The sequence below is a fragment of the Scardinius erythrophthalmus genome (genome assembly GCF_964197995.2).
Source record: "Scardinius erythrophthalmus genome assembly, chromosome: 7".
In the NCBI taxonomy this organism is placed as follows: domain Eukaryota; kingdom Metazoa; phylum Chordata; class Actinopteri; order Cypriniformes; family Leuciscidae; genus Scardinius; species Scardinius erythrophthalmus.
Window position 1 is genome coordinate 8,231,284 of NC_138227.1, and position 13,699 is coordinate 8,244,982.

At 39.8% G+C, this 13,699-nt stretch overlaps 1 protein-coding gene across 1 annotated transcript in view; it reads left to right on the forward strand.

The window, feature by feature from the left end:
* The window catches only part of grm5b (glutamate receptor, metabotropic 5b), a gene marked incomplete at both ends in the record, with an annotated part of 66,927 nt that extends 53,897 nt beyond the window's left edge, over positions 1–13,030 (forward strand). The window contains 6 exons of the mRNA XM_081370048.1: positions 2,250–2,485; positions 5,488–5,734; positions 5,927–6,095; positions 7,460–7,586; positions 9,059–9,998; positions 12,085–13,030. Of these exons, the coding sequence (XP_081226174.1) occupies positions 2,250–2,485; positions 5,488–5,734; positions 5,927–6,095; positions 7,460–7,586; positions 9,059–9,998; positions 12,085–13,030 (2,665 nt within the window). The remainder of the gene's footprint in view (positions 1–2,249; positions 2,486–5,487; positions 5,735–5,926; positions 6,096–7,459; positions 7,587–9,058; positions 9,999–12,084) is intronic.
* Between the last annotated feature and the right edge of the window lie 669 nt (positions 13,031–13,699).

Consider the following 13,699-nt stretch of genomic DNA (forward strand, 5'->3'; position numbering starts at 1 on the left):
CCTGTCCGCCATGTTGATTTTCTTTCAAAAACTACTTTTTCAACTCCTCCTAGACCATTTGTCAAATTTTCACCAAATTCAAGTCAGATCATCTTCAGACTATGCCGGCAAAAAGTTATGGATTTTGTGTTGATAGACAAATCTGTTTTTGTAAACCACATCAATGAATTCGATGAATTGAAGCCAAAACGATCTCTGCAATACTTTGTCATATTGACACCAACTTTGCATGCATCATTGTCACCTCACTCTGATCATAACACATCAGTTTGTTCACAGCGCCACCTATTGGTCAGTATTAGCGCCACCTATAAAAGTGACAAACCACTAAATCATATTACTAGTGATTGTATTTTATAATTTTTCAGTCATTTTGCCTGAAATCATCTTAATATGTCTTTAATTGCTCATTGTTGCAGTTGGTCTGAGGCTCCCAGCCATGTTGGCATGACTTATTGTGACTTTTTGTGCCTTATTCTCTATATCAGTGTCAGTGTTTCTGAACTCCCTGAAACGCCTCCATTGTAGTCTTGAGTTTCTTCTGGGAACGAACACGTCACAATATTCCTCATTTAAATACTTCACACAGAGAATAAAGGGGCGGGGCCTGGTTGAGTTAGTTAGTAGTGTGTTGAAACTGGCGGTTATGTTAAGGGTTGGGACATTTCCCAAACATAAAACTGAGAGCATACGAGCCTACAACACAAACAATGTATCATTTTCAGTAGAGTTCCTCGGAATCCCCCATAAGCACCCACTCCAATGCTGTCGCCATGGCTACAGTCTCGGCCAATCGTGTCGCAGCCAGCAGTGAGGTCATCAGTCCCTCCACGCAACCACACAGGGTGTCAAATGAGTTTGCCCACAATGATGCCATCTGCACTGTGTGTGTGTGTGTGTGTGTGTGTGAGAGAGAGAGCTCATTTGCATTAGTTTCATTATTAAGGTGACTGTCCTTATCTGTCCCAGCTGAAGGGTGTGTGTGATTTTATGTCTGTGTTTTGTATTAAGTTTAACCCAGGGTTGATTTCTGCAACTGACCTGTTGGCAGGGCTGTAATCGCATTAACAAACACACACTTGCACACAATCACACACAAGCTCAGTTACAAAACCTACTCAGACAGCATTTAAGAGCATGAGATGCTGCCTATAAAGACCACATTTCAGTTCTGATGCTCATTAGGATTTGGCTGCAAAATCACACATGCACAAACTTTTTTTTTTAAATGTGTGAATAAATGTGTTTATATATATAACCCTTTGACATTATATATAAACATATGAACTCATAAATGACCTCTATTCAATCTTAATGTGTGGTTTTAGTGGATCAATGATCAGTGCCATATGATCTGACTGTCTGCTTCTGTGTCTCACACACTTTCACACTTACATACAGATGCATGTGAGATTTCCACATCAACAATTATCAGTCTTTTAAAAATATGCCTCTAGTTGTCATGGTTACTGGGGAAACTGGCAGCACAGACAGAGAAAAATAATGAGTAATTTGTGTGCGGGTGTTCATTTAATTGGCAATTTGTATCTACTTTGTATCGAAACTATTTAATTTGCTCAAATGTATCAGTCAGTGTACGTTTCAGGAAGACTTCACGTTGCTGAACTGAATGTTTCAACATGACGCTGCCAAAACACACACACGCGCACTCACAGATGGACACACACACAGACACTCACATACACACACACACGCATATACACACTCACTCACACACACACACACACACACACTAACAAACTCACACACACACACACGCACACTCACACATACACACTAACAAACTCACACACACACACGCACACACACACATACACACACTCACAGACGCACGCGTACACACACTCACACACACACACACACACACACACACACAATCACACACTCTCTCACACACACGCACACTCACACATGCACACACACATACACATTGACAAACACAGACACATTCACACTCACAGACGCACACATTCACACACACTCACAGAAGCACACACACACTCACACACTCTCACAGACGCACACACTCACACACAATCACACACTCTCACACACTCACACGTACATGCTAACTAACTCACACACACATACACACTCACACACTCTCTCTCACACACACACACACACACACACACACACACACACACACACACACACACTCATGATGACTGACAGCAGAACATGCATGTGATCCTCCTCACACTGATGTTGTTGCTCTCTCTCCTCAGTGACGGGTGGGCGGACCGCTATGATGTCACTGACGGGTACGTGCGCGAGGCCGCCGGCGGGATCACGATTAAACTGCAGTCCGCAGACGTCAAGTGGTTTGACGATTACTACCTGAAACTACGTCCCGACAACAACCCACGAAATCCCTGGTTCCCCGAGTTCTGGCAGCACCGGTTCCACTGCCGGCTGAAAGGACACCCGCAGGACAACAACAAATACAACAGAACCTGCGGCAGTAAGTCCATTCAACTCAACTCAACTCAATTTTATTCAATTCAATTTACATTATATATATATTGCTAAAAATGTATTAATTTAAACAATGTAATAATTTAAGGCAGAAACAATGAACTCATTGAAGTAATGAATACTCGTTTGTTTACAAATGATGACAAGTGACTACAAAATTAAAACAACTACGTGTGTGTGTGTGTGTGTGTGTGTGTGTGTGTGTGTGTGTGTGTGTGTGTGTGTCCTCATGTGCTCCCACGATGACGTCTAGACGTCTAGATGGGAATAAGTAAAGCCGTAACCTTTTACGAGTAACAATAGTCTAAGAACAGACAGGAATGAATGATTATGTCCTTTCATCCAGACTTCCTCTTCAGATATCACATCTTCCATTAGTCTCGCTGTCTTTATCCGGGCTCCTGCTTGAGTTCAAAGAAACTTCCACAACTTCCCTCTGAAACCTGAATCAAAACTGCTTGCATATAAACCAACAGGAGCAACAGTTAGGAGAGAAATTATGTTTTTAATGTCAGTTCAAAGCCTCGTTTTTCAATCAGAGCGTGCTGAGGGATCAAACAGTTCTGAATGAAATTAAATTTGGCGTGAAAACAAGACTTTCAACTAGAATACACAATCACAAACAGACTAAAGCCCAAAGTATGCTTCAGTTTCGACAAGTGCGTTCCTTTCAATGTACCCTATACTTCATCTGATAGCAGACAGTCGACACACATGCTGGAAAGTTTCATCTTTGTTCGGTGTGACAGGATAAAAATGTCTTTGTATTCTTGTCAAGTAATTTAACAGCCATTGAACATGCATTTTTGTTGAATGGAACAAAGCAGGTTTGATATTGATAGTAGTAAAAGTAGTAGTAGTGAAAGCTGTTTTTTCAGTTTCTTTAATTTTGAAACAACAGGCCATTTTTAATGCAATAAAATGCAAAATGCATGCAAAAACTGAGCGTAAATAGTTGAACAATCACGCTGAATATATACAGGCGCTGGTCATAAAATTAGAATATCATGAAAAAGTTGATTTATTTCAAGAATTCAACTTAACAGGTGAAACTAATATATTATATAGACTCATTACATGCAAAGAGAGATATTTCAAGCCTTTATTTGTTATAATTTTGATGATTATGGCTTACAGCTTATGAAACCCACGAAATCAAAATCCTAGAATATTACATGAAATCACACAGTAATTACACAGTGATACCATGGTCATTGCACCAGGTTTTGGTTCTTTTGGCAGTGTGGGCAGGTGCAAATCCTGCTGGAAAATGAAGGAAGCATGAAGTGCTCTGGAAATGTCCTGGTAGACGCCTGCGTTGACTCTGGATTTAATAATGTCATCGGCTGGTGTTGGTCCACTGTGCTGTCCACTCAACGCAGCCGTCCACCAGGACATTTCCAGAGCACTTCATGCTTCCTTCAGCAGACAATCTTTATGGAGATGCTGACTTCATTTTCCAGCAGGATTTGCACCTGTCCACACTGCCAAAAGAACCAAAACCTGGTGCAATGACCATGGTATCACTGTGTAATTACTGTGTGATTTCATGTAATATTCTAGGATTTTGATTTCGTGGGTTTCATAAGCTGTAAGCCATAATCATCAAAATTATAACAAATAAAGGCTTGAAATATCTCTCTTTGCATGTAATGTGTCTATATAATATATTAGTTTCACCTGTTAAGTTGAATTCTTGAAATAAATCAACTTTTTCATGATATTCAAATTTTATGACCGGCACCTGTATAGCATGCGCTAAATCTCGGCCGATTAATCGGTTTTGCTGATTAATCGGCACTGATAATCGATTGCTGGAACAAAGTACAGTATATTTTCATGGGTCAGTGCTGTTTTTACACTTTTTTTGTAATAAAGTTCAGCACCATTTTATGTTGTGTTTATTTTCATTCATTATTTATTTTTAAAAACTATCGGTTGATTAATCGGTTTTGCTGATTAATCGGCACCGATAACCGATTGCTAGAACTAAGTATAGTACATTTTCATGATTCAGTGCTGTTTTTCCACCTTTGTAATAAAGTTCAGCACTATTTTAAAAAATTGAAGTTTAAAAACTATCGGTTGATTAATCGTTATCGGTCAGCATGGGCCCACCTGGTTATAGTTATCGGTAAAATCCACTATCGCTCGACTCTAGTAAGCGAATGCTGTCCTGCTGATGAAATGTACGTGACGTTCGCTGTGTGCCTACTCTAGTATACGTTTAAAAACTGAAGTGCACTTTGGGCTTTAGGTCTCATTTATTCCTAGTCTTTTTCTTTGAGTAGTCCAACTGCTTCTTACATCATCTCCTCTTTAAATTTTAAATATTAACCTTTTTTTATAATTTCTTTGCTTTTTATTGCTATTTTTATTTCTTATGCATTTGGTATGACTATTTGTTTTAATTTAGAGCACGTTGAATTGCCATTGTGTGTGAAATGGGCTATATAACTAAAATTGCCTTGCCTCTTAAATCACGAAATACCAGTGTAAACAAGGTGAAGTGTGCTTTTTGATTCGATTTGTAGTCAGAGTCCCGAAACAAGACTAAAGCACTGTATACTCACCTATATTATGGATAATTTGGGGTAGTATGTTATGCTGCGTGACGTCTTTTTATTGTTCTTTTGGGCATGCGTGTCAGTTCAGGACCATTATCTGTTGACACTGGAATCTGATATTGACCACATTTAAAACAACAATGTGAACAGCTGTACAAAAAACAACTAAGAACAAAGACTCGCAGTGTGAACGTAGCCTTAGCCAGCATGCTATGCATTAGCATTCAATCGAAAACACTTTGTACATCTCTCAGCCTGGTAAAGACACCCTCTGAGATGGAAATATGGGTCTCTCCACTGCATGAAATCAGTTTCACAGAACATAAGCAAATTAGCACAGTTCATAATTTGACCGGCCTACAGGGTACGAGCAGGAAAAGACGAGTTATCTGTCATTAACCCCAATCTCTTCCTCTCTCAGAGCGCGATTCTCTGCGGCAGCAATACGCTCAGGACACCAAGATGGGTTTCGTGATCAACGCCATCTACAGCATGGCCCACGGCCTTCACAACATGCAGAAATCTCTGTGTCCCGGTGTGGTGGGACTGTGTGATGCCATGAGGCCCATCGACGGCGCCAAGCTCCTCGAGTTCCTCATGAAGACCAACTTCACCGGAGTGACCGGGGAAAACATTTACTTTGACGAGAACGGAGATTCGCCCGGGAGGTAGGAGCTTCCGTTCATTCATCCACGACCAAACCAATCAGCCAATCCACCAATTAATAAGATAATCAATCCATCAAGTCGACAGTTAAGTCAATGAGTGGATCAATGCATCAGTCATTTTGATGAATTCACCCTTCATCTTCATTCCGTTCCACTAAATCAATAGCGCTTTTTGTGTTTGACGGCTCATAGTTACGTGATCATGAACTTCAAGAAGATGGGGAAAGATTACTTCGACTACACAAACGTGGGCAGCTGGGACATCAGTGGACTGCAGATCAATGACGACGAGATCTGGCCCAACAAAGAGGACATCATCAAATCGGTGTGCAGTGAACCCTGCGATAAAGGTCAAATCAAGGTCAGGAAACAGTCACACTCGCAATGTTTCATTCTCAGTGATCATGTATTTGTCAGTTGCGTTATGCATGTGGGCATGTATTGGAGTGAGACTGGTTTTACATTGAAAATCAAGTTGTGAGTCAGCAAAAAAACTAAAATCAAATTGAAAATCAAACATAGAAATTGAGAGGTTAATACTATACTTTACTATAGGCCAAACAACATGACTTGGGTCTTTATAATTTGAATGATTTCTTAAATTAATTTTTGATGGTTTCATGCTTTCTAATAATTCCCTGCATAAAGGCTCAAACCACATTTATAGTTGCATGTGAACTTGTATTTAATGTCTGGATATGGCATAATTGATTTACCTTGTGTTGTTTTACTCATGGTTTTTAGAATGAGAGCCTTTCGGCTCATGTTGACATCTGTATAATTTGGTGAGACATTTGGAAACCCCAAAATTTCAACATTAATGTAATCTTAATAATAATGATATAAAAGGACTTTTTGTTTACTTATTGCAATAACATTTACAATAAAAATTGTGCTTTTGTATTGTCACCACTTGAAATTGGAGTCCTTAGGTGAATTTTTTTATGTCAATAAAAAAGGCATTTAACCATACTATAAAAATAAATGCAATATTTATATTATTTACTATATAAATATTTATTATAAAAATATATTTTTATTTTCAAATGTTTTAAATTAATATTAATTAAAATAATGAATGAATGACTGAATATTCATGTAATCTTTTAATTAATATTATACAATACATTTAAAATAATATGTAAATATTTTAGAAATAAATATTTTATAGTAAATAAACATTATAAAAGTAAATATAATATTTATATTTACTACATAAATATTTCATTTAGTAAAATATCATTATATTATTATTAAATTCTGTATTTAATATATCAATTAAAATATGTAAATGTAATATATAAAATATATATATATATATAATATATATATAATTAGTTATATATATATATATAATTAATTATATATATATATTATAATTAATATATATTTAAATATTTGATTAATATATATATCATAATCTCATCTAAATATACATATTTTATTTAATATATAAAAAATATTTTATACACAACTTATCCATTTTCCATGGCTTGAAATATCGCAGTTATAAAGCATAAAATGACTTACTATTATCATCTGGTGGATCGCAAAAGTAAAAATTTGATTAGTTTTGCTCTCCTAAATTGTACTATTTGCATTTAGCATTGTTTTTTCCCCCCCGGACTGCAACCTTTCAGGGTCACGACCCGCCAGCTGAGAATCGCTGCTTTACCACCTGATGAGATTATGATGGCATGTCACGTGACTCTCTCTCATCTGCAGGTGATCCGTAAAGGAGAGGTCAGCTGCTGTTGGACATGCACTCCCTGTAAGGAGAACGAGTTTGTTTTCGACGAGTACACGTGTCGCGCATGTGAACTGGGATCTTGGCCCACCCATGACCTCACCGGTGAGTCGACAGACACATAAACCCACTGCAAAGATCAGATCGATGACAATTCTGAGCCCAATTCTCATGAATTCACTGCTCGTGCTTGTGCCTGTTGAGGGTTCAATAACACGCTTTATCCGCCTCTATTCAGTTTAGCAAATCTAATTCTGTAAAGTGCTCGAGCCCTGGACGCACACAGATACTCAAACACAAATCTAACATTTCACGGAGTGTCGTTTGGGATCCCAAATCACCACCAAAACGACTTATTTGCCACATGCGTGTTTGCATCTCTCTCACATTGCCTATAATAGAAAGGGGAAAAAAGAAAGAGAGACATTTGTGCCATAGAAAGCAAATGCATTTCAATAAATAATTTCAGGAGAAAACGAATACACACAGTCATTGAGCTAAAAGGTTAACAGCATCAAAATCGTCTGAGTTGAACTTATCAAATCTGTCTCGCTGTGATCAGCCCACACACTTTAATACCATCTATTTATACCATCAGATAGAATGAGATGAATCATATAGCAAATATTACCAAGTACTGTCCATTTTTACACTTTTTTTTAATTAATGTATGCCAGTGCAACACCCTCCTCCATAATATTAGGGCATTGTGGGTAAGTTATAGCAAGTCAATATATACTATACAGTTGTCTGGCAATGGAAAAGTGCCATTCTTAAAGGTATAACATATTTATTTTAATAAATCTTAAAAATATTTGCTTATAATATTTTATCTAATATAATTTATGATATTAAACTTGTATTTTAGAAAATTCAAATATATATTTTTATTGTAAATATTTATAAAATAAATATAAATATTCTATTTACTTATCTACTAAAATTATTATTTGTTTTCTAAAATATTTCATTAACTAGAAATTGCTAATTTTAAGTGCAGTTTCTATAAAAAGATTTTAAAAAAATCAATAATCAAGTGTAATATTATATAAATTAAAGGATCAGATATTTTAAACATTTTGTTTTTATAGTAAATATTTATATAATAAATATATGTTACTGTATGTTGAATTTTATAGTATGTTTATTATTTACTTGTTTTTTTTCCCCTAAAATATTTCATCAACCTAAAAATGTTAGAGTTAGTGCATCCAAAAATGAAAATTCTGTCATAATTTACTCACCCTGAAGTTCTTCCAAACCTATACGAGTTTCTTTCTTCTGCTGAACACAAAAGAATTTTCAATCTTGAAGAATGTCAGTAACCAAAGTGTTGATAGACCCCATTGACTTTCAAAGTAAGGAAAATTAACAGTTTGGTTACCCATATTCTTCAAGATAGAAATTCATACAGATTAGGAACAACTTGAGGGTGAGTAAATGCTAACAGAATTTACATTTTTGGGTGAACCATCCCTTCAAGTGCAATTTTATAATGATTTTTAAAAATTCGTATCCAATAATCACAATCTTTTGGAAAAAATCGTACTAATTCTCTTTCTCTCGACTTGTTTAAGGATGTGACCCGATCCCGGTGGAGTTTCTGAGGTGGGGCGACCCTGAGCCCATCGCAGCCGTGGTCTTCTCCTGCTTGGGTCTGATGGCCACGTTCTTCGTCACCTCCATCTTCATCATCTATCGCGACACTCCCGTGGTGAAGTCGTCGAGTCGTGAGCTGTGCTACATCATCCTGGCGGGGATCTGTCTGGGATACCTCTGCACCTTCTGTCTCATCGCGAAACCACACGTGATCTACTGCTACTTGCAGCGGCTGGGCATCGGCCTATCGCCCGCCATGAGCTACTCGGCCCTCGTCACCAAGACCAATCGCATCGCTCGGATTCTGGCCGGCAGCAAAAAGAAAATCTGCACCAAGAAACCTCGTTTCATGAGCGCGTGCGCCCAGCTAGTGATCGCCTTTCTTCTTATCCTCCTGCAGTTGGGCATCATCGTGGCGCTTTTCTTGATGGAGCCTCCCGACGTCGTCCACGCTTATCCCTCAATCCGCGAGGTCAACCTCATCTGCAATACCACTAACTTGGGTGTGGTGGCGCCACTGGGCTACAATGGCCTCCTCATCATGAGCTGCACCTTCTACGCCTTCAAGACGCGCAACGTCCCGGCCAATTTTAACGAAGCGAAGTACATCGCCTTCACCATGTACACCACCTGCATCATCTGGCTGGCCTTCGTACCCATTTACTTCGGCTCCAACTACAAGACCATCACCATGTGCTTCTCCGTCAGTCTGAGCGCCACCGTGGCTCTGTGTTGCATGTTTGCGCCGAAGGTTTACATTATCCTCGCTAAACCGGAGAGGAACGTCCGCAGCGCGTTCACTACGTCGACGGTTGTGCGGATGCACGTGGGAGACGGGAAATCATCATCCGCGGCCAGCCGGTCCAGCAGCCTGGTCAACCTGTGGAAGAGACGAGGCTCGTCGGGAGAGACGCTCAGGTGTGTGTTCAGTTGTGCAGCAATTAAATACTAGATTTGCATTTCGTAAAGAAAAGAGGTGCGTTCATACCCAGCAAGCAATGTTGCGTTTAAAAGACATCTAATAGTCGTCCAAACACAGACGTCTAGGCTAAAACAAGGACAAATTTGGGCTGTCAGTGAAAATTTAATAGACCATAGCCCAAGAATAGACTAGTCATCAATTAGATAACAAAAAATGTAGGGGTGTAACAATAAATCCTGTCACAATATATCGCAATACAAAAATGCAACAATATGTGACAATATTGTGTATAGTTCACCCAAAGTAAAAATTACTGTGTGAGAAAAAAAATTACGTTTTCAGAGTTTTAGTGTCAGTACTACATTAAACTACTATATATAATGTTGGATATAATGTATAATTATGCAATGGGGGAATATTTGTGGGTCCTGGTGATGCCAAATGTCTGATGTTACCAGTAAAAAGTGACCTACATTATTTTAAATATATCTAGTAGGTAGTCGTCTAAAATAATTCAGTATTTTCAGCTTCAGAATCATGAATATTTATATTCTGGTGTCTTTATTGTCCTGTGTTTCCAGCACCAAGTCAAAGCCTATTCATTTACACCCACAATGTAACACCAAATTTAGCATTTTAATCAACAGTACATTTTTTGTTAACCTTTTATCATATGTCTTACAATAATATTGTATCGTGACATGAGGGTATCGTTACACCCTTGAAGAAATGAAACCAAAACACCTTTTAATCACTGTTTATCTCGCAAGTTATTTAGGGAAAAACGACATGTAACCAAATTCAAGGTTACTTTGGCTAGAAGTGGGTTACTCATAGCCGGACTATATCGGGTTTATAGTTAACCTAGACGGTGAAATGAAAGCTATTGCTTGCTGGGTAGCAAGAAAAGAGTAGTGTTAAAATTTCAGGTTTTATGCATTGGTTCTGTGAAAATGAATTGAGTTGCTCTGCTGTTGTAATGACACTCAGTGCACGTCTTGTTTGTGCGGTAATGATAGGGCTGGTAAGTTATTGACATCCATAAAAAGAGAGTGATTACCTTAGACAACCTGTGATTATAGAAATGAATGTACGAATGTGTTTTAAAGGTGCAGGTAGTTCTGGTAAACGCTGTTGATATTTGAAATCGCCAAAACAAACACGCCCCTACCCAAACTGACCACACCCGTATATTGATGCCTCCACCCCACATCCATGTACATGCAGGGCTTGACATTAACACCCCCCAAATACAGGTCTATTTCAGCCGTGGCGTCTAACTCAGTCACTCCTACTAGCCACTTTGGAAGGTTGAATTTTATATATAATACATACATTTTTCAATTGTAGTCTTTTAAAAAAAAAGGCATCTGAAATAATAAAACTAAGTGCAATGTAGTGTTGTCAAAAATAGCGATACATTTCCATACTGAAATATCTGAAACGCTTCCAACACTCATTTTCCACAGAATAGATACATGATAGCAGCTGTGCTTTCTCTCTCTCATCTCTCAGACAGCGAGCTATGCACAAACCCGCCTCCCTTCAATCACACGTTTATTTCGCTCCGGATGAATAATGTTGCTGTTACATGGCTTGAATTTCGGCGTGGGACCCCAAAGTGCTCACACCCGTAAAGCCTCGCCTCTCAGGACTAAATTGAGTTCTTTTTCACTGCTTATTGCACTCAGCAGAGACATATATGTTGAGTGCGTCAACACAATGGCCAATCAGAGGTGTTTAAGAATCCATTCAAGGGAAATGCTGGTATCATCAATTTTTTTTAATTTCAGCACTGAGTTGGCACTGAAGTCTGTACTTTTGACAACACTACCTGATAGTTTACCACATAATCTCGGTTCAGATGAGTTCAGATATACTACATGCATAGATAGATAGATAGATAGATAGATAGATAGATAGATAGATAGATAGATAGATAGATAGATAGATAGATAGATAGATAGATAGATAGATAGATAGATAGATAGATAGATAGATAGATAGATAGATAGATAGATAGATAGATAGTTTTTTTGCAACCATTTTTAACAGTAAATATTATTTTAATTGTTGTTTCAGCTCTAATGGGAAGTCGGTGACTTGGGCCCAGAATGAGTGCAGTTCCAAAGGCAACCATCTGTGGCAGCGTCTCTCGTTCCACATCAAGAAGCGCGAAAACAATCAGACGGCCGTGATCAAACCTTTCTCCAAAACGTCTGAGGGGCGCTACTGCGGAGGCAGCGACATCAACACCGACCACAGCAACAACAAGATGCTCTACGAGGTCACCGAAGCGGAGGAGCGCTACCCCGTCACCTACCGGCCCCAGACACCCTCGCCAATCAGCACCGTGACCCAAAGAGCGAGTATTTCTTTAGCGCAAAGCAATGACTCCCAGGTCATGAGCGTCTCCACGTACATGTGTCAGCCTCAGCATCGCGGTAACGTTTCGTGTGGCGGAAGTGCGTCGCAGGGCTCGCTAATGGAGCAGATTAGCTGCGTGGTGAACCGTTTCACCGCTAACATCAGCGAGCTCAACAGCATGATGCTCACCAGTTCTCCTCCGGGAAGCACCGCGGTTTTATCCACCAGCGCTTCTGCTCACGCTCACGCACAGGAACCCTGCTGCCCTCCGGCCTACCGCCTGTCCCGAGAGATTTCCATGCCGTCCACCATGACGACCTATGCCGAAATACAGCCCCTCCCACCGGTGGAGCCTAACGTGGGTCGACCCGCACCCTCCTGCCATCTTCCCGGTTCATCGCGGCTCAAAACGTCACCAACGACCAGTGGGAAGGAGCTTAAAGTTGGCGTGTCCACGGTCATGGAGTCGCCGTCCAATCAGCTTGAGCTTGAGGAACTGCTTGCGCTGACTCCGCCCTCCCCCTTCAGGGACTCCGTCGGGTCGGGAAGCGCCTCGCCAAGTTCTCCCGCTTCGGAAGCCGAAATGTCCGCAATTCCGCTTGTTCCGAAATACGATTGCCTGGTGCTCCGACACTACAGCCAGAGTTCGTCTTCATTATGAGGACCAGCATGGCGGACAGCAGAATGAAGAATGGAGCGCTAAATGGCGTAAATAATGTTGCCGGAGACGGACACGGCTTGAGTGTGTGTGTTTACATGTTCTCACCTTCGGACCAATGCAAAACCGGGCTCTGCCGCCCCTGCAGAGAAATATCTCCAACATCAGACCTGCAGTAGTTTCTCAGTCGTTCGTCTAGTTTGGCGTTCCGTTGGTCTGTTTTGGTAGTGGCCTTAAACAAACATGGCTTTCATCTAATTAGTGCTGTTTCTATGACTACGATATGTTGGTGTCCCCCCAAAAGGGTGTTGGTGGACGAACACACAGGGAGATCCACCTGCGTCACGGGGATGTTCCCGTACACGGACATTACAAGCCTTTTTTTGTTCCTTTCATCATCAAACAATGAGATTATTAAGGGCTGGAAAAAGACACGGCAGCAAAGGGAAAAGCCTGTTTAATTACACGTTGCTTTGCTCGTACCCGACTGCTGGTACACTGTAATAATTAAAGAGTCCGAGGTGACGTCTCCAATGCTTTCCAAGATTCAAACGCAATCTTTGAACAAAGTGCTTTGTTTGATGTACCACAGGACGGTGTGAGAGAGCAAACAGACAGATATTCAGACACATCAGTCATTGTCCATGATTTTCTCTTCTCCTTTTTCTCTCC